Genomic DNA, 27,386 nt, shown 5'->3' with positions numbered 1-27,386 from the left:
TGCATTGTCAATGCTCTGACCACTGAGAATCAGCAGCCATTTTACTTTTGCTTTTAATGTGCCTTTTCTGTTCTTCTAGAGTTCAGATGTAGAAGGGGGAATGGGGTAAATGCTTGAGGGTTTAGCTAGCCAAAACAATGCAGAAGTGTGGCAACTCAAGGACAATATCTGATAAGGTTTGGCAGGCTGAGAAGCCGGAGAGAAAAGTCTGCATTTTGCGCTACTTGGAGAATGTGATTTATAACAGCTTTTGTAGGGTGGGAAATGCAACTTGTTACTTTGTATCTGGAGGGAGGGAATCTCAGTCTTGGGTTCAACTATATAAGTGCCCATACTTAGTTTCCTGAATGAAATGTTCCTAAAGGAAGAAATCCTTGCCTTGAAGTTCTTTTATTTATTTTTATATATTTTATTTTATTAAATTTATATACCGCTCTATTCCCGTAGGACTCAGGGCGGTTTACAGGGAGGGTTAAAAACGAACATACAAAAATTAAAATCAGATTAAAATTAATTAAATCAAGTCCCCAAAATTTAAACTAAAACCCAATAAAATTAAAACCCCTCAGCCTGGGCCAGACAGCTCGAAGAGCCAAGTTTTCAGGTCCCGGCGAAATGAGCGAAGGTCGGGGGCAGTCCTAAGTTCCATGGGGAGTTGGTTCCATAGGGCCGGCGCGCCCACAGAGAACGCTCTTCCCCTGGGAATAACCCTCTGGCATTCCTTAACCGGCGGTATCCTGAGAAGGCCCTCCCTGTGGGAGCGCACAGGACGAAGGGAGCTTGATGCCGGCAGCAGGTGTTCCCTCAGATAACCCGGACCCAAGCCATCCATATCTAGTTTCATCTAACGGAACCTTGACATTATCTCCATTATTTATTTATTTATTTATTTAATAATATTTATATACCGCCCTTTTCCCGAAGGACTCAGGGCAGTGAACAGGGCAAGAATAAAAAATACAAAATTACAAAAATTAAAAAAGAATTAAATATCTGCCCACTAAAAACAGTAAATACAATATTAAAACCCCAATAAAACAACAATAAAAACCCCACCAATCCCCCATTAGGCCAGGCCAACTTGTTCGAATAAGAATGTTTTTAGATCGCGACGAAAGGAGCGAAGATCGGGCGCCATCCGGAGCTCAACCGGTAACTGATTCCATAGCTCCGGGGCGCCCACAGAGAAGGATCTCCCCCAACAGGGCTTTTAGACCAACAGGGCTTTTCTTGTCTTTCCTCAAGGCTAAAAGTAGCTCCTTTGAACTGTTCTTGGCTTCATTACTATTCATTAAAGCACATCCAGCATTTGTGCAATGTTTTCTCCAAGTGTAGTGTCTGCAAGGAGACCTGGTACTTGAGCTGTCATCTCCCCAAACCAGAACATTCTCTTCCTGACATTCTTATGGATGCAGCTGTGTTTTCTCCATTGGCATCACACTGCTGATTCACATTTGGTTTACAATTGACTACTTTTTTGACATCACAAATATTCCTATCAAGTTTGGTATCCCTCATCCTTCTTCCCATCTCATTTTGCTTTTTCTAAGTGAAGAATCTTATACTTCTCTCTCTCTTAAATTCCATGTAGGTTTTTTTTCCATCCTATTTTGATAAACCATCAAGATGGGTTTTGAATTTTATATCTGGTTCTAATTTATACATTAAGAAATAATAAGAGGAAAAGTAGAAATGAAATCTTAATGAAAGATTTGAAGCTGCCATCTTTTTCTTCATATACAAGGTAGCATAGTATGTCAAGTCCTAACTGATAAAAATCAGATATTTTTGTACTGGATTTTATTTACCTATCTTTCTATATTAAGAAACAATATTTTTTTAAAGCTTGGTTTTTTTTGTTTTTTAAAAAAGAGACCTGAAAACTTGGCTCTTCAATCTGTTTGGTCCAGACTGTGGGGTTGTTAATTTAACTGGGTTTTAGATTTACTCTTGGGGCTTGAATTTAATTTAATTGTTTTAATTGTTTTTAATTTTTTGTATTCATGGTTTTAACTGCCCTGTAAACCGCCCGGAGTCCTACGGGAATAGGGCGGTATACAAATCCAATAAAATAAATAAAATAAATAAATAAAATAGTTTTCCCTAAGAGTTGCTATAAATGTTGCATTACAAAATCCCAAATTTTATACTTGTTATTTATAACTCCCCAGCTTCATGAGGGACAATCAAAATTATCTGAGTAGAATTTTTAAGGAAGTTTTCATCAACCTGATTATCACACCATCCAGCTCTCACTTAGCTAGGTTTTCAAACATCATATAAAGAAGTACTGTGTTAATACTGCGCTGAAATCAAGTAATACTACCAGCTTTCCCACAACCTATTAAGGAAGTATAATGATATGTGGTAATAACCATACGGATTGGGGAAAAGAGGCTGCCTAGAAATCATCAGACAAGAGGAGTGGAACAGCCCTCAACTGCATAATGAGAAGAAAATGAAACTCAGAAAGGATCCTCCCTAACTTTTCAAGATGCAAAAAAATGTTGACGGGAGATTTGCACTTTCAGACTTGCAAGATTCTGTTACTGTAAAAGGTAAAGGTAAAGGTTCCCCTGCACATGCGTGCTAGTCGTTTCTGACTCTAGGGGCCGGTGCTCATCTCCGTTTCAAAGCCGAAGAGCCAGCGCTTGTCTGAGGACGTCTCCGTGGTCATGTGGCCGGCATGACTAGATGCCAAAGGCGCACGGAATGCTGTTACCTTCCCACCGTAGTGGTCCCTATTTTTCTACTTGCATTTTTACGTGCTTTCGAACTGCTAGGTTGGCAGAAGCTGGGACGAGTAACAGGCGCTCACTCTGTTACGCGGCACTCGGGATTCGACCCGCCAAACTGCCGACCTTCTGATCGACAAGCTCATTATTACAATAAAGCAAAATTAGCTCATGTAGTTGTGTTTACCATCTGGTCTACCTCAGGGAAGATTAGACTGCCAGCCTTCTTATTGACAAATCCATACTTTCTGGTAATCATTTTTTTTCCAAGGAGTGTATGAATAACTTCTTCATTTCTTTCTTCGTTCAATTTATCTATGATCTGTTCTAAATTGTCCCCTTTAATAGGGAATTTTTATCAATTATAATTTGCCAATACATATTTCCTTCAGTATGTGATTGACAAATTTTGACAAACCTTTTTCTCTGTTAAAGATAAATGTAACATCTGTTCTCCCATCTCTCAATATTTGCAAGTTATTCAACTGTAGAAAAACGATTCAAATGTGAAAAGACCATGCGGGATAAGCTTTCCACTTTTAAAATTCCTAGATGTTTCTATTCTAGTTTCATTCCTTCCTGGAGAAGAATGAGTTTTGGAATATTTCGCACTGGAAATTGTATTTGGACCAAAATGGAGATGTACAACCAGATATGAATATAATGAGCTTGGTGGTTCTTCCCAAGGAGGATCCTGTAAAAAAGCAGCTGGGGAGTTTTGAAAGACAGAGACTTATTATCAATCAAGATACACTGTTCGAGTTAAAATTGCTCAACAAGGTGGGGAAAATATTGGAGTCCTTTTTCTGTTTTCCAAAGCTTTAGGACCCATTTCAAGTGGGTAAAGCCTATTCACCAATGTGGATGGCTTTCCCTGAGAATTGAATGTGGGGAGTAGATGCATTATAGATCCATTAGATGACTGGGGAGGCTTCAGTACTATTGAGCACGTTGTCCTTTATATGCAATAACGTGGAGCACTGATTTATGCTGATTCAGCAATGTCCAATATGAGCTACTTGGTGTCACATTTTTAGGACACACATCTTGGCCTTTTTATGTATCCTCTAAAATCCAGTATCTCCATAAATATGATGGTAGAGGCCCTCAGGTGCAGGGTATTGTGGTACTGATAGCCTCAATTTTGCTTGTTCCTCATCCTCAAATAGCAAAGAAGAAGGAAATTCTGTTGATCAGAGCCCAACTTCAAGTTTGGACTGAGTCAGAAGAAATTGAATCAAATTGGAAGGAAGCTTTTTGGTCCAAGTGGGAAATATTTGGAATTAGGATTCAGCCTGTCCTGGTTGGTGACAGTGTCCCCCAAAAGAGCAGGTCCACAGTCAGTGATGTGTGGAAGTAGCCAGCATTATCCATGCCTCTCTTTCACCACAGTGGGATAGTGCATTAGGCTTTCTGCTCAGAGCAAGGAGGTCCAAGATTTTCAGTTCAGTTTTCAGTTCACCTGCTGCCAGCATCAATCTCCCATCATCCTGTGCACTCCTTAGGGTGCTGCCGGTCACTGAGTTCCGGCGGGTGATCCCTAGGGGTAGGGCGTTCTCTGTGGGCGCGCCTGCCCTGTGGAACGACCTGCCTGTGGAACTCCGGACCGCCCCCGACCTTCGTTTGTTTCACCGGGACCTAAAAACCTGGTTGTTTGATTTATCTGGCCTGGACTGAGGGGTTTTAAATTTTTAAATTTTTAAATTTAAATTTTATATTTGGGCTATTGTTATTTAATCCTATTTTAATCTTAATTTTATCTTAATTTTTGTACTGTTTTAACTGTTTTTAACCTTGCCCTGTAAACCGCCCTGAGTCCTTCGGGAATAGGGCGGTATAGAAATCTAAATAATTAATAATAATAATAATAATAATAATAATAATAATAATAATAATAATAATAATAATAATATGAAATCACAATGACTGTTCTGATGAACAATAATGCCCAGATGCAGGAAACTGAAGCACTGAAACAAGACTTTGGTCCAAAGAAAAGCCATTTCTGATATAGGAAGTAAAGAGGAACAATTTGGAAGGAAGTGCTATTTAGATTAGGATTCTGGATTGTAAAAGGGCACTTCATCTAAAAATCCCCAGAATGCAGTTTAATAAAATAAAAAAATAAATAAATAAATCTTGATTGTTAGCTATCTTAAGTCTCTCTGGACAAAAATGTCGTGGAACAATTAACATTCTGACCAGAGGAGGATGGACCGTGGTTCCTTTGCATGGTGAATATCAAAGAAAGAAAATCCAAGGCATATTCTATTGTAAAACGTTTAATGAGAAAACAAAAGACCTAAACCGACTACATTCAAATTTAACTAAAAATAAATGTGGGTGTTTGTCTTTCCATGCCAGCTGGTGTCACCTAATTGTGGTGCTTCAATAGAAAAGTCCCAGATAGCTAATTGGGCCTTTCCCATACAAAGTTCATACTCAGGGTCCACATGCTTCAGCAAAAGAGGCATTACTTATGCTTTTTTTTAAAATTCCATTTATATCCCGTCCTTCTCCGAAGACTCAGGGCGGCTTACAAGCTTAGCAGTAGCCTTCATTCTATGTATATGCCTGCTTATTAGGGCTTTCACACACACCCCAAGCGGCATTAATTCTAGAAATTAGGCAGTCAGTTTAATTTTCATTTGGCCAAGATGGCACTCGTTTAAATTGAAGAAAAATGCAAATGAACAAAGAAATATCCTGTACAGTTGATAGTCGTAACTTGTAAGGAATTTTTCTGGTGTATCTTAACTGGGAGATGGTTTTTCACTACTTTCCAAGGACAGGAGAATTGCAATAATTTTTGCAGTCCAGAAGAAGCCTTTGCATAAGCTACTGGTAAGAAGTTTATTTCTTCATCACAGCTTTTATTCTATGTTAATAAATCTAAAAAGAATAAAAATGTAATAAACCTTTTAGAATAAAATTTATTCTAAAATTTAACAGACGTGGCGGAATGTACATTAATATGGCCATGAGGAAAAACTAATTAATGCTTAAATCTTTTCTCCATCCCTCCTAATTTTATTAAGCAGAAAATTCCATTATTGCAGTGAGATATTCCAGAAGCAAAAGGGAGGAACTAAATGAAGAATTTTTCAGTAGTTGTATCCTGCAAACAATTGGAACTAGTTAGAAATTTCAGACTGTTTGGCTAATGTTCATGTCCACCTCCATTTTCTATGGATGATGTCAGAATCCATTTATATCACATTTCATAAATGTATAGGTAGAACAATGTGCTTATTCTGGGGATTCTGCCATCTCTCCGAAGGGGGGGGGGAGAGGATAGACTTTAGGCGATCTTCAAACAACAGGGAACATTTGAACTGGGGGAGGGAGGGGGAGAGACAGATCTGGATTGCATCTTCATTTACAACTAAAAAGAAAAGCAATAACCATAAAACCAAGGAGAGTTCCCTTTCCCATGGAAGGACCTGACACCTAAGCAAATGATGAGAGCCTGACCAAATGGATGAGGGGAGGGGCTGAAATGGGAATGCTTTATATAGGATTGAAATGTAACTTTGTTAGATTCCGTCTTGTATTGCCACAATCGATTCCATCCTAGTAAACAGTTTCCTTTTGGACTAAACTTGCATCCAAGAGTTCTTATTTCCTAAGATGTGGATTGAGGTGGGTCCTGACAGATGGTTAATCCTAACATATTTTCTTTGACATTTCTTCTTTTTTCTGCTTAGTCCCTGCCTCAGTCCAAATGTGCAGAAAGTTGTCATCCTGGATTTGTCAAGCAGGCTCGAGAAGGAGAGCCAATTTGCTGCTATTACTGTGTTCCTTGTCCAGAGGGGACAATCTCCACTCAAGAAGGTGGGTGACACCATAGTAAATGACAAACCTTGTAGAACTGGATTCATCCAAAGCATTTTCACGAAAAAGTTAAAAGACACATTGAATTTCAACTGTTTTCTTCTTTATTTTGAAACTGCAAAATGTCTTATTTAACAAAAATGCAAGTAGAAAAATAGGGACCACTACGGTGGGAAGGTAACAGTGTTTCCGTGCGCCTTTGGCATCCAGTCATGCCGACCACATGACCACGGAGACGTCCTCGGACAAGCGCTGGCTCTTTGGCTTTGAAACGGAGATGAGCACCGGCCCCTAGAGTTGGAAACGACTAGCACGCATGTGCAGGGGAACCTTTACTTTTACCTTACCTTACCTCAAAAAAAGAACTTGGAGGAGTAGTTAGGAAGAGATAGGAGGGTATGGCACTCTCTGAGCTTGTGTTTTTCATTTCCCAAATTGGGCAATATCATCAGTACTATCGTGTTTCCCCGAAAGTAAGGCCTATCCTGAAAATAAGCCCTAGCTTGATTTTTGGAGGTAGGCCTAATATAAGCCCTAATCTAAGCTATTTTGGAGGCAAAAAAAATTAACATCCGGTCTTATTTCCAGGGAAACATGGTAGTAAGGAGTGGGGTTTGCTCTCAACTTTTGTTCTAGTGGCTTGCCCTGCGATTGTTGATGGGAGTGATCTTGAAGTTTCTTTGTTTGGGCTGTTTACTGTTAGTGTGCTTGGCAGTTCCTTGATTAGGGTATCGTTTACTTCTTTAGAACGGATCTCTTTTTTTCCTACAAAAGAGGCACTAGGTCTTACTCTCCTCCAGCACTGACAGCCCTGCCCAGCAGGTCCACTTCTTCTGGGGCCGAGAGAGCAGCTTCATTCTGCAGCCTACCTTTTGCAGTCAGGCCTTTCTAGAAGGCCTATGCAGCCGAGTACCAATCTATGGATTCAATCTGTAGGTCGGTCCTCAGCTACACAGGCCTTGCAGAACCAAGCTATGGATTGAATCCATAGCTCAGCTCTTGGCTGCGCAGGCCTTCCAAAAAGGCCTGTGACTGAGAAATGCAGGCCTGGCTGCAGAAGAGGCCACAGAAAAAGTGGGCTGGCCAGGAAAGTCCTGGCTGCAAGGTAAGTGGGGGTGGGGCACGTGGGGCAGATCTCCTGGTATCAGTTATTCTCCAAAGAAGGCACTTATTGAAAGATAAAAGGAGAGAATATAAAATATATACTACTTTTGAATTTTCCCAGATGCAGAAAAATGCACCAAGTGTCCTGATCATAAATATCCAAATGAGGACCGAGACCAATGTATCCCCAAAGTTAAAAGCTTCCTGTCTTACAAAGAATATCTCGGCATCATCCTGGTCTCTTTTGGCCTACTCTTGTTCCTAACCACAAGCCTTATTCTAGTCATATTTATTAAATATCGCGAAACTCCCATTGTTAAAGCCAACAACCGAGACCTCTCTTACATCCTCTTGGTCTCCCTCTTGCTTTGCTTCTTGTCTTCTTTTCTCTTCATTGGCCAACCAAGGAAAGCCACCTGCCTTCTCCGACAAACGGTGTTCAGCATTGTCTTCTCAGCAGCCATATCTTCTGTTTTGGCAAAAACTATCATGGTGGTGCTGGCTTTCCTGGCAACAAAACCAGGAAACCGAGCAAAGAGATGGTTGGGGAAGAGTTTGGCCAACTCCATCATCCTTTCTTGTTCTGCTGTCCAAATTATCATCTCCTCCATCTGGCTTGGAGTTTCTCCCCCATTCCCTGACTCTGACTTCCACTCTCAACCTGGAGTGATCATCCTGCAATGCAATGAAGGCTCTGTTGCCATGTTCTACATCACCCTCTGCTACATGGGCTTTCTGGCTGCAATCTGCTTCACGGTGGCTTTCCTGGCCAGGAATCTCCCTGGGGCCTTCAACGAAGCCAAGCTGATCACCTTTAGCATGCTGGTCTTCTGCAGTGTCTGTGTGACTTTTGTACCCACCTACCTGAGTACCAAAGGGAAATACATGGTGGCTGTGCAGGTCTTCTCCATCCTGGCCTCCACTGCTGGACTGCTGGGCTGCATCTTCATCCCCAAGTGCTACATTATCATTCTGAGGCCAGACCTAAATACAAGGGAGCAGCTTACAACCAGAAAAATGCACACACCCCACCCCACCTCTTGCATGGAGTAAACTGCTGTCCTATCCTCTCCCAGAACCGCCGATCAGCTGGAGCCCAGTGCTGATCCTGGCACCTCTGCAGAGCCCCGACAGCCCTGCAGCTCTGGCTGTCTCTTCATTGGGCTTCTGCGGCGCTGCTGCCGCTTCAACTGATTCCTCTCCACCCTGCTACACGTACCACCTGCCAGGTATTCATGTAGCACTGGTACCAGAGGGGGTGTGTTCTGTGGGTGGAGGCGTGGCTGTGTTCTGATGGGGTGGAGGTGTACTCTGATTGGGTGGGGGCTTAGCTGTGTTCTGATTGGGTGGGAGTGTGTTTTGAATGGGAGCTGTATTCTGATTGGTTGGGGATGTGTTTTGAGTGGATGGGCTGGTCTCAGCTGCCAGCCTTAGACCTGAACTGGCGAGTTGTGCTGCTTTTGTTCGGCTCCGTGCTTGTGGTGGTGCCATGTTTTTATAGTGGGTGTCAGTTTGCTTACTGTGTGGTTTGGAGGGGTTTAAAGTGGCTAATGTTGCAGCACACTAAAAAGCAGAGTTATCACCCTGTCAACAAAAGTGCGTATAGTTAAGGCTATGGTCTTCCCAGTTGCAATGTATGGCAGTGAAAGTTGGACCATAAAAAAGGCTGAGCGCCAAAGAATTGAGGCCTTTGAACTCTGGTGCTGGAGAAGACTCCTGCGAGTCCCTTGGACTGCAAGGTGATCAAACCGGTCAGTCTTAGAGGAGATCAACCCTGACTGCTCTTTAGAAGGCCAGATCCTGAAGCTAAAACTCAAATACTTTGGCCACCTAATGAGAAAGAATGACTCACTGGAGAAGAGCCTAATGCTGGGAAAGGTTGAGGGCAAGAGAAGAAGGGGACGGCAGAGAATGAGGTGGCTGGATGGAGTCACTGAAGCAGTAGGCATGAGCTTAAAGGGACTCCAGAAGATGGTAGAGGACAGGAAGGCCTGGAGCAACGTTGTCCATAGGGTTGCGATGGGTCAGACATGACTTTGCAGCTAACAACAACATGGTGATGGTACAAACAGGACTCACAATTTTCAGAAGCCTCATCAATGAAGGCAAATATACATGTCCCAGAGGCTTGTGATGGATCTTGTGATGGGGAGGTTACATCAGGTCAGGGTCATTGGGAGGTGAACTGCTGATGGGGGAGAGGGATTGAGTGGGTTGGTTGAGGTCAGTGCTGTCTCTGGCAGGCTGTATGGTTGATTTGGATTCTGAGGGATTCGTAGGCTGGTTGTAGGTCAATGTAGGCCACCACCACCACCACCAATGACACTGACTTGATGTAACCTCCCCATCACAAGACCCAATCACAAGGAGAAATTTCCTGACATAGAACAATTAATGAGTGGAACAACCTGCTTCCAGAAGTTGTGAATGCTCCAACACTAGAGAGAGACTGGACAAGCATTTGTCTGAAGTGGGATAGGGTTTCCTGGCTGAGCAGGTGGTTGGACTAGAACAGGGGTTCCCAACCCCTGGGCCGTGGACCAATACTGGTCGGTGGCATGCCAGCAACTGATCCACACAAACAAGCAAAGCCCCATCCATGGGATACAGGCAGCAAACAAAACCACACACTCTCCAGTCCATGGAAAAATCTTTCTCCATAGAACTGGTCCCTGATGCCCAAAAGGTTGGGGACCTCAGGACTAGAAGACCTCCAAGGTCCCTTCCAACTCTGTTATTGTTGTTGTTATGCCTCTCAGTGATGACTCACACCTGACCCATCACAAGATCTTTCCAAATGTTTTGTTATCAGGCTAGGTGACATCTTCAGCAGAGTTTAGGGGATGTCAATATCACTGTGCTTCTGTTTATAAGGGCTTCAGATGTGGGTATGTCAAATGAGGACATTGTGATGGGTTAGATGTGAGTCACTATTGCAAATCCTACTTTATATCTATTCCAAACTTTCAGGATGGCACCCCTAACAAAATAATTTTGAAAATATATAGTTACCTTGACTTTGTTGGTGTACATTGCAGCTCAACGTACACTTAAATTGCACGTGCATGCACCTGCATGCTGACCCACCACTTGCATGAGTCAAGCTGCAGGCTCTTGCAGAATAGAATAGAATAGAATAGAATAGAATAGAATAGAATAGAATAGAATAGAATAGAATAGAATAGAATAGAATAGAATAGAATAGAATAGAATAGCAAAGTCGCGTGGTCACACAGAGAGATGGACACTGGAGCTGGGTAGTAACTTCTTTATTGGATCAGGAATGAAGCTGGGGCAAAGGGGTTACCTGGCGTCTATTTATACCTGCCCAGGTGAATCGCAACCAATAGATTCAAACCTGGGCTTCCTGCCAGTGCAGGTGGCCAATGGATTTAAACCCTGGCTTCCCGCCAGAGCTGACCATGCTCTGGGGCTGTCAACGACTTGCTCTATTCAGGCTTTCCCGCCGAAAGCGGTTGTAGCCTGGAGCTGTCCAGCCCCCTGCTGTGCTGACATCTCATGTATGCTTAAGAACATACACTACAAGAATAGAATAGAATAGAATAGAATAGAATAGAATAGAATAGAATAGAATAGAATAGAATAGAATAGAATAGAATAGAATAGAATAGAATAGAATAGAATAGAATAGAATAGAATAGAATAGAATAGAATAGAATAGAATAGAATAGCAGAGTTGGAAGAGACCTTGGAGGTCATCTAGTCCAACCCCCTGCTGAGGCAGGAAACCTATACCATTGCCCAATCTCTTTAAAACTTCCAGTGTTGGAGCACTCAAAACTTCTGGAGGCAGGTTGTTACACTGATTAATTTTTCTACCTGCCAGGAAATTGCTCCTTAGTTCCTAGGTGGCTTCTCTCCTTGATTAATTTCCATCTATTTCTTCTTGTCCTGCCTTCAGGTGCTTTGGAGAATAGCTTAACTCACTCTTGTTTGTGGCAACCCCTGCTATATTGGAACACTGCTATCAGGTTGGGGACCCCTGCTTTAATAGGAAGTGAGGAAAGTTCTCCTCTTAAACCTCTTGTCAACCAACAATGTTTTTTTTCCCTCTGGTGGACCTTTTTATGGAGAGCCTCTACTGAAGTTCCTTCCACATTCCATGCATTAATCTGTTGTTGTTTTTTTTCCATAAGGACCCTTTCATGCATAGTAGAGTCACTCCTCACAACGGTGGGTTACAACCCACAGAAATGGATTATTGAACAATCTCAAAAGCAATAAAAATGTTTCTCATCCTGTTCAAAATAAAACAAGAATAAAACATTGAGAGCAAAACAAGTTCTAAGTAGATAACATTATAATGGTGATTCATATTAAATATTAGAAGACATTTCCTTAACTGTTCAGCATATCTTAACCAGCAAGAATATTTTGAACTTTATGGGAGATACAAATTTAAATAAGGACTGTAAGAGGATATAAAATGAGGCAAACAGAATGATTAAACAGAAAATAAATATTATATTGATGTGATCATTATTTCTAGAAATATTGGGGGAAAATCATATATGTAACTGTTATTTATCAAAATAATAAGAACTGTATTAATTTAAGGTTTGCAAAGAAGACGTTTTTGGGGAAAGGGGGAAATCACTAAATGTACTATGTGGATTATGGATTATAGAAAGCAATTGTTAATGATTTTTCTTTACAAATGTAAACCCAGCAAACACACTGCTTACCAACTATTAAGTGATTTATGTTTTTAAAAAATCAATAAAATAAATGGAAAAAAAAGAAGTTGTGGGAGCTTCATCACTGGGGGCTTTCAAGAAGAGACTCGACTGCCATTTGTCAGAAATGGTACAGGGTCTCCTGCTTGGGCAGGGGGTTGGACTACATGACCTACAAATTCCCTTCCAACTCTGTTATTGTCATGGTTCTGATTAATGAGACAGTTCGAACAACATTCAGGCATAGTTTTATCTAAATAATCTATAATAATGAAACGAAGCATCAGCACTCATGGATGGATGCCAGGATCTGAATTCTCCTCCCTTTGACCCCCCACATCATACAGAATTTCCCTCCCTTATTTACACGTCATAAATCACATTTACCAATTAATTCAACACACGAAGTTTCACTTCCCTTCTGAAGCGGCTCCCTTATCTTGTCAAAACATCCGGGTTGCATTTCTCCCATGTTTTAGTGATTCAAAACTCAACAGTTAAAGCAAAAGGCTGCCTCTTATATTGTCAGTGCAAAAACATGTCAATGTTTGCAGCATTGACAGTTATTCTATTCTATTCATCCATTCTGTGATTCAATGGATTGGCAAAAACCCTCCCATCTCATTCACTTAAACTTTGAATTCAGATCTGGGACTTCCAAAGCCACATGGAGTCTCAAAGGATTCAGGCTGTTGCTTCTTCTCCTTCACATTATCAAAATCACAGTGATCTGCTCATTCCCTTATGTTACATCACCAGGGATGATCTCTAAACAGAGTTCTAGATATACACATCAGCCTCCAGGGGAAAAAAATGAAATGATGTCATACATGAGAAGTGCTGAAAGGATAAAAAGTTGATATTTCATTGAAAGTCTGGAACAGTATCAAGGAACTCCCTTCGTCCCCTTTTGAAGTAATGCATCTTCAGGGAAGCTTCATTTCCTGCTTCTGACTTTATTTGAGAAAAAGAGGAGAAGCTACAAAGCCGGGGACAAGCAAACAAATGGTCTTCCAGCTTTTCCTTCTCATGCTGCTTCCTCATGCAGCCGATGGGAAGGTCACTTGGAAATGCCCTCTAAACCTGGAAAGGAATGAAGCTGACCCACTAAACTTTTACAAGCTGGGGGACCTTCTTCTGGGTGGGGTTATCGGTGCAACCAAAGCATCCTTCCTCCCTTATGATTTCAACAAGAACCCCTCTATAAAGGTTTCTGGGTAAGTCACTGCAGGTACAATGAAACTGCTTCTCTGCTGGTCATTGCTAATTTCCAGACTTGATCTAGATGCAACTGCACTATTTCATCATTATCTTTCACCCATTGCTGTCTTCTTGTGTTGGAGAAAGATGCAGGGGAGAGTCACAAAGTCTGGCTTACAAGGTTCCTTTATATAGAATAGTGGTAAATATGCAGCAAAGTGTGTGTGTGTGGGGGGGGTTGTTGACATCAATTTAATAGGCAAAAAAGCTGTAAAAGCTACATCTCTTATCAGGTCTCCTCCTTTGATCAGGGCTCCTCCTTAGATTTTCTCCGTTGGTCACTCTTGGAGTTAAGAGTTTGGGTGCAGCAGTTCAAAGGCTTCAGCCCTACATAGCTTCCTGAGTTTTAAAGTCCTTTCTGAAATGTAAGATAAGACAACCTTGATTGTCATTTTTTACTCTGGGCACACTGAAATTCTGTTGCCTGCCCTCAAAAGTGTACACATACGTAACATACATCTAAATGTGCTACATACAACATATGCATATACCTACTTCCTTGTGTATAAATACATATAAATATTAATCACTGTCCATCTTGAATACTGTACATAGAGGAAAAAGGAAGTTTGAGAGTTCATAAGCAGTTGGAACACAACTGTGACTGAATCTGGATGTTCTGCTTCGGATACTACGAAGCCCCCTCCTCTCAGAAGGTAACTGGGAAAACAGGTCATGAAGAGGATGTATAGCATCCCAGACAATCCTGCAGAGCCTGCTCAAGCATCACTTATATGCTGTGTCCTGGATAGAAAGGAGTGAACTGCCAATAATCTTTTCTGCCATCCTCACCACTCTCTGAGCTGCCTTCCTGTCTGAAGCAGCGATGCTTCCAAACCAGAAGATGTGATTTTCTCATGTGATGCAGAAAATGCAGGTGCTGCTGTGCCTGCTTCACCAGTGTCTCACTGTTGAGTGACTAAGCCAGCCTACTTGTTAGCTGCACAACACCCAGGAATTTGATGCTGGTAGCCATCTCCACAGGTGAACCATGTAAAGGAGACACTCACTTTCTTTCATGTCCTCTAAACAGAGAGATCTTAACTGAGTGGCAGAACAAGTCTGCTCCCCCAACACCCTATAACTGATCATTACAAAGTAAGTGCTAGTGAAGAAACTAAATTCTTTGGGGGAGAATTTGAAAGTGACTTCTCCATCTTCTGAGCAAGAGCAGATGGATGAAACCTGCAATATCATTTTCCAGCATAGAACTAGGATGGACAGGGTGGACATTTCAATGAAGCAGGAGATGTAATACTAGGACATCATAGGAGCTATTTAACAACTTAGGAAATGGTGACTTCTCTCCATGGAAGCATCTCAACAAAATCTGGGTGGTCACCATTCAAAGATTGTTTATTCAGCTTGCCTTGGGCATCCTGAAGCATTAAGGATTGTAAAGATATAAAGGAAGATATTAACCTTCCAGCCTGTCACTCCCAGACAATGTGCAGATAGCAACAATGAGGTTTACTTGAGTTTGATCTTGGAATTCCTGGGAAAATTCCAAGAATAATTCAAGGAGATTTCAGGGCTAAATATAAAATGGGTCTTTTAGTCCCCTGCTTAAAAAAAGTATAAAAGAAAGGAATTCAAGAAACCAGGTAGGAAAAATACTCCTCTTCCAAAATTGGTGCAATTATGAATCCTAATAAAAATATTTGTGACAAAATGGCATACAAACCATTAATTTTAGATAACACCAGACTTTTGTTGATCTAAAAGGGCTCTGTTACAGCAAAATTTGGAGTGTGTTTTTCTTTAATTTCATAATACATTTTCTATGTTACACACTAATAAATTAAAAATCTCATTCTTGTTTTCACTATTTTACTTAACTTCATATTTCCTATTCCAAGACTATTTCACAGATGATAAGGACATATTTCACATGATGATAAGGACATAAAATGGATAGCTGAATATTTATAACATGTAAGCATTGTTTTAATAGATTGTTCAATGATTTATGTTACATTTAGATAGAAACCCTTGTGCAGTCATATAAAAATGACATTGTTTTCATTAATAATGGTGTGAAATATATACTGTATACATATTTTTTTCAGGAAGGGATCCACATTTTCCTGGAAAATTCTCTCTTTCCTTTTTGCCATCCAGGAGATCAACCAGGATCTCCAGATTTTACCCAACATCTCCCTGGGCTACAACCTCCATGAAAACTTTTTCAGTCTAATCATAACTTTGGATGCCTTACTAGATTTGCTCTCAACAGGGGAGGCAAATATTCCAAACTACAGGTGTGGGAGCCATAAGAGACCTCTGGTAGTTTTTGAAGGGTCCAATGCTGATATCTCCATCCAGATTTCAAACATGTTGGACATTTATAAAATTCCACAGGTGTGTGCATGTGTTGGGGAACACTACTTCTCCTTTGAATTTTTCACGAAATTAACAGGCAGCTTTTCATCTCTGAAACCATTGGCCTAATGTAATTGAGTGGTTCTAAATTCACAAAGAGGGGGAAAGGTTAAAACAACCAGATCTAAAATACCTAAATCCAATCCAAGTTAGATTCTTCCTATTTGTGGAAGAAACATCTCCTACTCAATGCTAAGTGGGAGGGAGTGCAACCTACGAATATAGACCAACCAGAAAAATTATGAATACACTCTTGTTGAGGTGGTTTTCCTCTAACATAGTATAATTGGGATTATTATCTTAGATTTTAAGTGCTAATAATATCTTGGCTTGGATTTGACTCAATCAATCAGAATAGAGCTAGAAGGGACCCTGGAGGTCTTCTAGTCCAGCCCCCTGCTCAAGCAGGAGACCCTATGCCATTTCAGACAAGTGGCTGTCCAGTCTCTTCTTTAAAAACTCCCATGATGAAGCACCCGCAACATCTGAAGGCAAGCTGTTCCACTGGTTAATTGTTCTCACTGTTAGGAAGTTTTCCCTTGATTCCAGGTTGCTCCTCTCCTTGATTAGTCTCCATCCATTGTTTCTTGTCTTGCCTTCTGGTGCTTTGGGATATAAATTGACCCTTTCCTCATTGTGGCAGCCTCTCAAATACTAGAACACTGGTATCATGTCCCTCTAGTCCTTCTTTTCTCCAGACTAGCCATACCCAAATCCTCCAACCATTCTTCATATGTTTTAGTCTCCAGGCCTTTTAACTAGCCTTGGTGGAGCAGTGGGCTAATGCCTCCTTAAGTAACACCAGCTGCCTGCAGTTAGTGCAGGTTCGCATCCCACCAGGCTCAAGGTTCCATCCTTCCGAGGTAGGTAAAATGAGGACCCAGATTGTTGGGGGCAATTAAGCTGACTTTGTAATAATGCCACTTGGGGGGCCCCAAAAGCCCTAATAAGCAGGCATATACATAGAATGAAGGCTATTGCTAAGCACATTGGTTTGTGCTTAAATTGTAAACCGCCCTGAGTCTTCGGAGAAGGGCGGGATATAAATGGGATTAAAATAAAAAAAATAAAAAAATAAATCATCTTAGTTGTTTTTCTTTGCACTTTTAATAAGTAATACATTTTTTCCCTTTTCAGATCAGTTATGTTTTTGCTTCTCAGACTTCACAGAATGACAAAATTCTCTCCCCTTTTTCCTACCGTGTGGTCCCCAAAGAAGGAGCTCAGTATTCCGCAATTATCAAACTGCTCCAGCATTTCAGGTGGACATTGGTCGGTCTGGTTACTCCAGACTCTGATGGTGGAGAGAGATTCATGAGAAATTTGACTCCTCTGCTTGTCAGGAATGGGATTTGTGTTGTTTTATCCCAAAGCATCCCTGTGGCTGCCCCTCATGTACATATTGATTCTTTTCAATTTTACAAATGGAGACAAGTCAATGTCTTTATTTACTCGGTGGAGATTGATTCCTTCATTAGAGGAATATTCATTACTCAGAAGATAATTGAAATTTACACAAAACCCACAGTCGGAAAAGTCTGGATCACTTCAGCTTTGTGGGATTTTACTTTGGATTTACAGTATAGTGAATTGATTATTCCATCCATCTATGGCTATATTTCCTTCTTGATCCAGACAAATAGAAATGCCCAATATGGTGATTTTCAATCTATTTACAACTCTATCATGGGCTTTATGAAGAAAGCATTTCATTGTTCCTATTCCAAGCATGGCTTGTCCGTGAAAGGCTGGACAAGATGCCCAGAGAAAGAGGACCAAGAAGCTCTGCCCCAAGAGGAGATTGAACGAATCCTGTCTCTGGACAGCTACATCATTCATCGCTCCATCTGGAGTGTGGCCAGAGCCTTAAATGCTGCATATTTATCCAGACCCAAGAGGAAAATGAAAAGTGATAAAGATCGCTTAGCTGTTCAGCAACTGCAACCATGGCAGGTATTCCCTCTGCAACATTTTCTGGTGACGTTCTTTTCTATATATTTTTTTAAGCTGTAAACTTATCTATGAAGTTCATTACTTTATTCAGACATTTATCTTTCCTCTTTATAGTCCTGGACTAACTCTGTGTAAACATCATTGGTAATGTGGGCCTTTTTCATCTCCTGTATGAATTATTGCAACTTACAGTATATACCGCTTCACAGGGCTTTGTAGCCCTCTCTAGGTGGTTTACAGAGTCAATATCTTGCCTCCAACAATCTGGATCCTCATTTTACTGACCTCGGAAGTATGGAAGTCTGAGCCAATCTTGAGTCAGTGAGAATCAGACTGCTGAACTGCTAGCAGCTGGCAGTCAGCAGAAGTAGCATGAAGTACATGGCTCTTGCTAATAGCTAAAGATTTCCCTCTCAGTCACGTCCGACTTTAGAACACAGTGCTCATCTCCATTTCTTAGCATTGTCCAAGGAAAATTTCTATAGTCAGTAGCCAACATAGCTATACGACAAAGGTGCATGGAATGTTGTTACTTTCTCACCAAAGTGGTATGTCACGTCGAGCGACCGATCAGGGTTCCGGCCTCAACTCTTAGAGCCCCGTAACAGGGGTGAGAATTTAGAGGGACCCTCGCAAGGGTGAACACCTTGAATATGGAAGGATTCTGCCCTTTGCCACCGACCCAGTGTGCCGGACGTTCCGACGGTCACACTTGGGAACTGCGATAGCGCAGGAACAGGATCCTAGGACAAACTGAGGCACCAACACAAGTTTGTTCAAGGTGAGAGAGCACAGAGTGCCCGGGGTGGATGGTGTTGCCCCCCGAACAGCTTTGCACAGCACTCTTTTATTGAGCAGTTTCATCAGGGAGGGGGAAGTACACACATGAGGAAGCAACATATGGAAAACATAGCTCATTGCATACAACTGCTAATGAAGAGGGCAAAGGTCATCACAGGAAACAATAAAGCATAGCTTATCGTATACAAATGCTAACAGAGAAGACAAGGGTTATCACAGGAAGGCATAACTTGAGGCAAGGACAATTACAGGAGACATTATCACAGGAAGGCATAACTTGAGGCAAGGACAATTAGAGGAGACAGGAAGCCATATCTTGAGGCAAGGGCAATTACAGGAGACAAGTCTTGTTATATACAATTGTAAATGGAGCAGGAGACAGAGGTTTATCACTAGAGACAGGAATGCAGAACTTTATAACCTTGTATACAATTGTAAATGGAGCAGGAGGCAGAGGTTTATCACTGGAGACAGGAATGCAAAACTTTATAACTTTCAATATAGAAGGCAAAAAGGTCTTTGGGAGTCTAGGATAACTACAGTGGTACCCATTAATCTGCTTGCGTTTGCATGCTTTCAAACTGCTAAGTGGGCAGGAGCTGGGGCAAGTAACAGGAGCTCACGCAGTTGCACAGAGCTCAGGTCTCTAATCTGGGCTGTCAGCTCTCCAGTTGACAAGCTCAAAGCCTTTGACCACTGAGCCATAGCCTTTCCCTAATTTACGTAAAGATAATATGCAATAAGATTGTAACATGCAAGATTGATATCAGCCCTACAAGATAGACCAGACTAAGCAACTAATGCCATACATCAGGAGTTCCCAACCCCCGGTCTGTGGACCAGCACCAGTCCACAGCATGCCAGCAACTGGACCACACAAACAAGTGAAGCCCCTTCCATGGTATGTAGGAGGCCTGCAAAACCATGCCCACTCCGCTCTGTGGAAAAACTTTCTCCACAGAATGGGTCTCTGGTGCACAAAAGGTTGGGTGCCAGTGCCATACAGGTCAAGGCTGCTTTTATAGTAACAGAATTTTGCAATATTTTTCATGGTCTGAGCTTCAATGTATAGTAAATGAATTTCCTTAACTTTATAAGCTAATATGTTTTAAGATTTTTTTTCTTTCACTTTATTATATGATGTTATGTTAATTAGGTAATTGCACCCATGGTCCATACCGAAATCTCTGCTAAATATAAGCATTATAGTAAATGCAGTTACAGAATACTGAAACTGTGCAGAATTATTTATTTTATTTTATTTTTATTTTTATTCCATTTATATCCCGCCCTTCTCCGAAGACTCAGGGCGGCTTACAAGCTTAGCAGTAGCCTTCATTCTATGTAGATGCCTGCTTGTTAGGGCTTTCACACACACACCAAGCGGCATTATTACAAAGTCATCTTAATTGCCCCCAACAATCTGGGTCCTCATTTTACCTACCTCGGAAGGATGGAAGGCTGAGTCAACCTTGAGCCTGGTGGGACTTGAACCTGCACTAATTGCAGGCAGCTGGTGTTACTTAAGGAGGCATTAGCCCACTGCTCCACCAAGGCTCAAGAATTATCCTGTCAGAATTCCTGCTCTATTTTCTCTGTTTTCCCCTCATCTCTTGTTTTAGCTTCATCTTTTCCTGCAAAACTCATTGCTTTACAATAACTCCTTTGATGGATTATATCTGGATGAGAGTGAAGAGCTGGCTGCTGATCTTGACATCATGAGTTGGGCCCAGTTTCCCAATAAGTCAGTTGTCCGGGCAAAATTTGGGAGCCTAGCAAGACAGGGATCAGGAGAAACCATGTTTACTGTTGACCAAGATGCAATGGTGTCCCCCAAATGTCTCAATCAGGTGAAGGAAATTTTTCTTCCTCAGTTCTTTCAACACCAGAAAGTGCTCTCTCGAAGAATGACTCTAATTACAGAATCCTGCAGGGCTGATTCTACTGTAGTGTCTATCCTTTTGGCCCTTCAGTGAATTAAGGGAGGTCTCTGCCTGAGCCACATCCAAGTGTTTTTGACCTGAACTTACAAATGTTTCAGCCCATTTTGTCTAGGGAATCATAGTTCCAACTCTACAATCCTGCTCAACGTTCTGCAGAAGGAGCTGTAACCCATCTCTGTCTGGCAAAGTCTTGTTAGGAGAAGCAATATCAAAGAGAGACAGTACGATGGTGTTGTTGTTGTTGTTGTTTTGAACTGGAGGTGTTTGGGATTGCAAGGGTAGCACCTACTGCTTCTCCACAGAGGGGAGAAATCCTCTCAAGGTCTTATGCCCAATCTTACCCCAGAGACCAGAGCTTCTCCACCACAGCCTTTACCCTCTTATCCATCTGGGTCTTCACTTTCCTTCTTCCATGAAGGTCACCCCAGAACCTTTTTTCTTTCTTCCTAACCTGGAACCAACCACTGCTCTTGTCCCAAAGGTTCTTTTTAAAGAGGCAACTTGATTTTTTTCTTTTTTTGAAAAACAAAGTCCAGTTGCCTCCTGAAAAAGCATCTTTGGGACAACCATGACCTGGATGACTGAGAATCTCCATAGACAAGCACTGCTCTGCATACTTAATCTCCAAAAATTATCTCAAACTATTCCCTTTAGAAACTTTTTCTCTTTTCTCTCTCCCTCTCCCTCTTCTCTCTCTCCCTCTCCCTCTCCCTCTCCCTCTCCCTCTCTCTCTCTCTCTCTCTCTCTCTCTCTATCTCTCTCTCTCTCTCTCTCTGTCATTTTTACATTAGATTTTTAAATTAGACTGGCAGCAGGTCTCCCAGCAGCTAAGTAGGTGTGTGATGTACCCCAATGGTCTAGTCTGATATACACCAGGCTGCCCCAATGGAATTGTTCTTTTGACATCTCCTAACCACAGCCCTAGCTAGCAGCCAGATCAGCTCATCAGCCCTTGTGAAAGCACAGCTGCCCTTCATGGCCAGAACTGAACTTCTTTAACCCTTTTCTTGACTCCAATAGCTGTCTAATATCAGCAGAAGAGCAGGTAGGCCAATAAAGCCTATATGCCCCAAATGCACATAACACATTTTCTCCATGTTGTCCTTGACATGTCTTCTGTTTTGGCTTAGTCCCTCCCAGAATCCAAATGTGTGGAGAGCTGCCATCCTGGATTCTTCATGGTGCCTCGAGAAGGGGAGCCCCCTTGCTGCTACGACTGTGTTCTTTGTGGGGAAGGGACCATCTCTACTCAGGAAGGTGGGTGGCTCTGAAGGAAAATCCCCCAGGGTGGGAGTGATCAAATAGTCTGATTTCACAATTTTGGTGTCTCTTTTTTGCCTTCCTTGCCTTAAGATGTAGAATGAGTTTCATGAGGTATGGTATGTTGTAAGAATTCGAGAGAAAGACGGCTGATCAGCCAAGCCTCGTTTTCCCTCTGATCACCTCGGAGGAGAAAAAAGGACCTTTTTGTGAAAAAGGATTTATGTTTTGCATATTCCACGCTGACTTTCTTTCCACAATTTGTCCATAAATTGAACAAAAGTATATTGAGAGGAAAGTGCTGAAAACACAGTCATAGAACAGAAAACACTTTAAAGTACACTATTTTAAAGACTCTCAGATAAAAGGTGTGAAGGGTTACTGGAAAAATGTAAAAAAAAACAACAAAATCAAATGTGAGGGAATTGACTAATCTGAGATGATGCATTTAGAACTAGATAGAAGAAAAGGCCAACACTACAGGTGGTGGATAAATCACATTTTTCCCATCTCTCTCTTTTGCAGATGCAGAGAAATGCACCAGATGTTCAGAGGATCATTTTCCAAATGAGAAACAAGATCATTGCATCCCTAAAGTCATAACCTTTCTATCCTACAAGGGAGTTCTGGGGAACCTCCTGGCTTCCTTTTCCCTCTTCTTGTCTTTAACCACAGTACTTGTGTTAACAATCTTCATTAAATACTTGGAAACTCCATTAGTCAAAGCCAACAACAGGAACCTCTCTTACGTCCTCCTTATCTCATTATTGTTTTCCTTCCTGACCTCATTCCTCTTTATTGGCCAACCCAGGAAAGCCACTTGTCTTCTCCGTCAAGCCGTTTTCAGCATCTTCTTCTCAACTGCTGTCTCCTCAGTCTTAGCCAAGACAATCATAGTAGCATTAGCCTTCCTGGCCACAAAGCCAGGCAACACTATTAGGAGGTGGCTGGGGAAAGCTCTGCCCAAGTTCCTTGTACTTACTTGTTCTGGAATTCAAAGTCTTATTTGCTCCATCTGGTTAGGAGTCTCTCCCCCCTTCCCAGACTCTGACTTCCACTCCCAGCCTGGAGAGATCATCCTGCAATGCAATGAAGGGTCTGTTGGTATGTTCTATGGAGCCCTGGGCTACCTGGGCTTCCTGGCTGCCACCTGCTTCATGGTGGCTTTCCTGGCCAGAAACCTGCCTGGGGCCTTCAACGAAGCCAAGCTGATCACCTTCAGCATGCTGGTCTTCTGCAGTGTGTGGGTAAGTTTTGTGCCCACCTACCTGAGCACCAAAGGGAAATACATGGTGGCCGTGCAGATCTTTTCCATCTTGTCCTCCAATGCTGGACTGCTGGGCTGCATCTTCATCCCCAAGTGCTATATTATTATCCTGAGGCCAGATCTCAATACAAAGGAGCAACTTGTTTTAAAAATAAAATAAAATAAAAAATGGAAGCTTATGTATTTTTTTTAATTTTAAGATGATAATATAGGATTCCTCCTCACAAAACAATTTAATTTGGTATTTTACATTTTAAGAAATTCAACCTGCAATGTTTTTCCTATTACTTCAAGTTAGATTTAAGGAACTGAGACAAAACCAGAGCATAAGGCTGAACAATTCATTTCCAAAATGATTTTTTACAAAAATAGACCTCAAAATATATTACTTTTGGCTTTAGTTTCTCATTCCCAAGAATTATGTTTATTTTTGTTTAATCTTTTCTTTGTTATTGATTTAAAATTCAATGATGTTTTTTACCTGATAGGTTCAGGACACAGTCATGCATAAACAGAAGAATGCATGATTATATCTGGACAATTTTATTTAATTATTCATTTATTTTTGATCAGTAATATTAAATGCTTAAACACAGAAAATGAAATGAATGAAATGAATATTTAATTTAATTTAATTTATTGAGATTTTTATACCGCCCTTCTCCCAAGGGGACTCAGGGCGGTTCACAGGGCATAAATATAAATAACAATACAAACATTAAAAACAATTAAATCAATGCCCAAGTTAAAACCAATAATAAAACAAGCCTATATAAAGAAAAACCCATGTACCCCCATCAGGCCAGACCCGCTAGTTCAAATGAATGGGTCTTCAACCCGCGACGGAAGGATCGGAGGTCTGATGCCATCCGGAGCTCTACCGGCAGTTGGTTCCATAACGCCGGAGCACCCACAGAGAAGGCCCTCCCCCTGGGGGCCACCAGTCGACATTCCTTGACAGGAGGCACCCTGAGGAGGCCCTCTCTGTGGGCGCGCAAAGGGCGGAGGGGAGTCGACGCCGGCAGCAGGTGGTCCTCGAGGTATCGCGGACCCATGCCATGTAGGGACTTAAAGATCATAACCAAAACCTTGAACCTTGAATATGGTTTTTATTGTATTTCATATTTATTGTTTTCACTTCTTGTTCCCCATCTAGAATCTATAAAGATTGGTGCATGCTGTAAATATTGTTAACAAATCATATTATTAAAATCTTCCTTGTTGTAAAAAAACTGTTGCCTCTTTGGGGCTAAGAAATGGGGTCCCCCAGAGCTCCTAATTCTGAGAGATGAATTTCCAATTTTTCTGTTCAAGGTGAGAGGAAAAACTGAGTTAAGCTTAATATAGGAGCTAAAATATTTATCTCACTGATATGTTGAAAGAATGTATCTGCTTTAATAAATAGCACAAGCTGCCTGATTTGTTAATTTATTTTTATTGCTTTTTGGTTCATAACAAAAAAACAGAAAAATAAAACAGTAAAATAATAGTGATGATTATCCATTCAATGTCAAAGAAAAAAGACATTAAAATGCCAAGAGAAATGACAACAAAAAAACAAAATATAATATGATAAGTTGTTATAACCAAATGGTTATAAGTTTACATATAATTGCAGGCAATTCTGAATGAAATTTTAAAAGGTTGATGATTTACAAAAAAAATTCCAGCTGACTCAATTATTATATATCTGGTTAAAATTTTACAACAATTACCTAGGTTAATACTGAGAGAAATGGGGACTAAATTGAATTATGCAAAACAAAAGAATAATAAACTAAGGAAATGATTGGCTCACAAATTGAGAAAGGAGAAACAAAAGAAAACAATATTGAAAATTGAGAAAAGAGATAAAATATTATTGGATTATGCAAGTATAAAGAAATCTTGTTATGACTTTTGGTCCAAATTGTATAAAAGAGATACATATCATAAAAATGTAACTTACCCAAACTCTCACAAACCCAGAGACAAATTATGAATATCCTACAATTACTATAAAGATAAAGAAAAATTATAGAACAATTTCCTTATTGAAGTATGATTTTGAACTGTGTTTTGTTTAAACTTCTGGAAGACCTGGTCTTCAGTGAGAATTATTTTCAAGGAATTAAATCTATTTATATCTCTGAAGACTCAAATTGATCTAAATAATTCATGCGGCATCCAGAAGGGGACCTGACAAGATTGTCCTTTGTCCCCTTTATGGTTTATTTTGGCTCTTGAAGTGTAGAATTGCCATGGCCCAGTAGAACGGAGTTCAGAAAGGAGGTTCTATTAAGTTAGTTGCCTAGCAACAGAGTAAAAATTCCAATGAGTGACAGTTGGCTGCTACAACATTCCAAGGAGTAACAGCCTATGTAACAGAGTGGATTCCTCTCTTCTCTTTGTTGTAAATAATATTCAGCTCAGGTGTGGACCCTGTGGATGACTTTAACACTGAACCTTAGATGCTTGGACTAGCTGACAACCGTGATCCTGTTCTTGAGCCTTGGACCAATTTTAGATGACTCTTTTACTTGGTCCTCTTTGATAAACACGCTTTGCAGTCAGGTCTTGGCTATATTTGAAAACAAAACTCATGTTCACTCAGGTAATCATGTACTGTAGATGTGCAAAGCTGAAACTCGAAATCAGACTTGAACAGAGACGTCAATCAAGAGGAGAAGATAATGGGCTAAAATTGAAGAAGAGACTTATAAGTTGAGAAATTTTGTCTCCAAACTCAGGCAATCCAATTCTGGTGTGGAGCTGAAGAACTTCATTCCTGAATTTAAGACACTTTGCAAAGAGATTCTTTGCCCACCCAAAAATAAGAATCACCAAATAATTCAGGCAAAGCATAAAACATTTATTAACGGGGAATCAAGTTTTTTTTTTATAACAAATGATATGTACATGTCAAGGTTCCGACTGACAAACTCAACTGAGTTTGTTTGAGACGATCCGATCTCTTAATGCCAAACTTTATTGAGTACATCATTTCAGCACAAATGAAGCAAAACCAGCTCTGGTTAGTTCCTGCGCAAACCATGATAATTAAAATATAGAATTCTCCCTCCCTCTATTAGTGCAGGTCACATGGTCCAATTGAGGACTAAATTATTGTTATGAGAAAGTGTCTTTGTGGAGTTGCAAACACCTGCTGAAATGTCCTTGCTTCACATGTGCTTACTTCTTGTTGTCTACATTTCATTTTCCCTTCTCCTCCCCCACCCCCTAGCGTTGGCAATCTGAGAAGTAATAATGGTGCCAATATCACACACGTGCTTTGAGCTCGACAGTACATTTAGAATATGTGATAGCAATAGCAGTAGCACTAGTACTTAGACTTATATACCATTTCATAGTACTTTACAGCCCTCTCTAAGGGATTTACAGAGTCAGCATCTTGCCCCCAACAATCTGGATCTTCATTTTACTGACCTCTGAAGGATGGAAGACTGAGTCAACCTTGAGCCTGAGTCAGGATCGAACTGCTGGCAGTCAGCAGTTATACTGTAATGCTTCATTCTAACCCTGGCACCACCATGGCCCTGGAGTGTCAACCATCAGAAGAAGGAGATGTATGAATTATTCCAAATTCTGACTGAGTGTTCATGCCATCTCACCATCCTCCCTCACACCAGATCCATGGGACAATCATCCCATTCTAAAATTTGGGAATTCTATAAAAGAATTCCTAAATTCCTAAAAGAATTTATGAATTCTTTTGTAGAAATCTTGTGAAACTGTATTTTAGCTCTCCTCTTAGTTAACGTCTATATAATGATTTAGTTTATCAGTTGGATAGATCAAATTGTCCTCCTCCTAATTTGGCTCAGAGGTGTCTTTCTACTCTCCTTATGGTAATGAAGCTCAGTTACTCAGAGTCATCTGAACTGTAAGATCAGCAGCAAATAAATCTGATAAATAATAAATCAAGCTGAGATTTCGAGTCCAACAGTGTGGAGAACCCAAATTGTAGATCAACTGTGATAAAATTAAAATTATGGAAATTTGAAGGACACCCTGACCCAAATAAATATTTCTGGCATATCAACAAGATTCCCATTGCACCATTGTGTGATATTCCAAATATTTGGGGCGCGACATCTCAGAGATACACTAAGAGTTAGGACAGTTATACTAATTTGACTGCTCAAAAGAG

At 40.9% G+C, this 27,386-nt stretch overlaps 2 protein-coding genes and 1 long non-coding RNA gene across 3 annotated transcripts in view; all 3 read left to right on the top strand.

Annotated features, from left to right (window-relative positions):
- The window catches only part of LOC310633274 (vomeronasal type-2 receptor 26-like), a gene marked incomplete at both ends in the record, with an annotated part of 160,537 nt that extends 151,811 nt beyond the window's left edge, over nt 1-8,726 (top strand). The window contains 3 exons of the mRNA XM_083350974.1: nt 3,303-3,515; nt 6,443-6,569; nt 7,795-8,726. Coding sequence (XP_083207100.1) covers nt 3,303-3,515; nt 6,443-6,569; nt 7,795-8,726 — 1,272 coding nt within the window. The remainder of the gene's footprint in view (nt 1-3,302; nt 3,516-6,442; nt 6,570-7,794) is intronic.
- LOC310635946 overlaps nt 1-27,386 on the top strand; it is an 871,275-nt gene that overhangs the window by 575,161 nt on the left and 268,728 nt on the right. The window lies entirely within an intron of this gene.
- On the top strand, nt 17,699-23,396 carry LOC310633272 (vomeronasal type-2 receptor 26-like; the record flags this gene model as incomplete). The annotated part of the gene is made up of 4 exons (XM_083350972.1): nt 17,699-17,965; nt 20,389-20,616; nt 21,840-21,966; nt 22,495-23,396. 4 exons carry the CDS (start codon nt 17,699-17,701, stop codon nt 23,394-23,396), a joined length of 1,524 nt encoding a protein of 507 aa, XP_083207098.1.

Source organism: Vipera ursinii (assembly GCF_947247035.1).
Source record: "Vipera ursinii genome assembly, chromosome: 2".
Classification (NCBI taxonomy): Eukaryota; Metazoa; Chordata; class Lepidosauria; order Squamata; family Viperidae; genus Vipera; species Vipera ursinii.
This window is presented reverse-complemented; position numbering and strand designations above follow the sequence as displayed.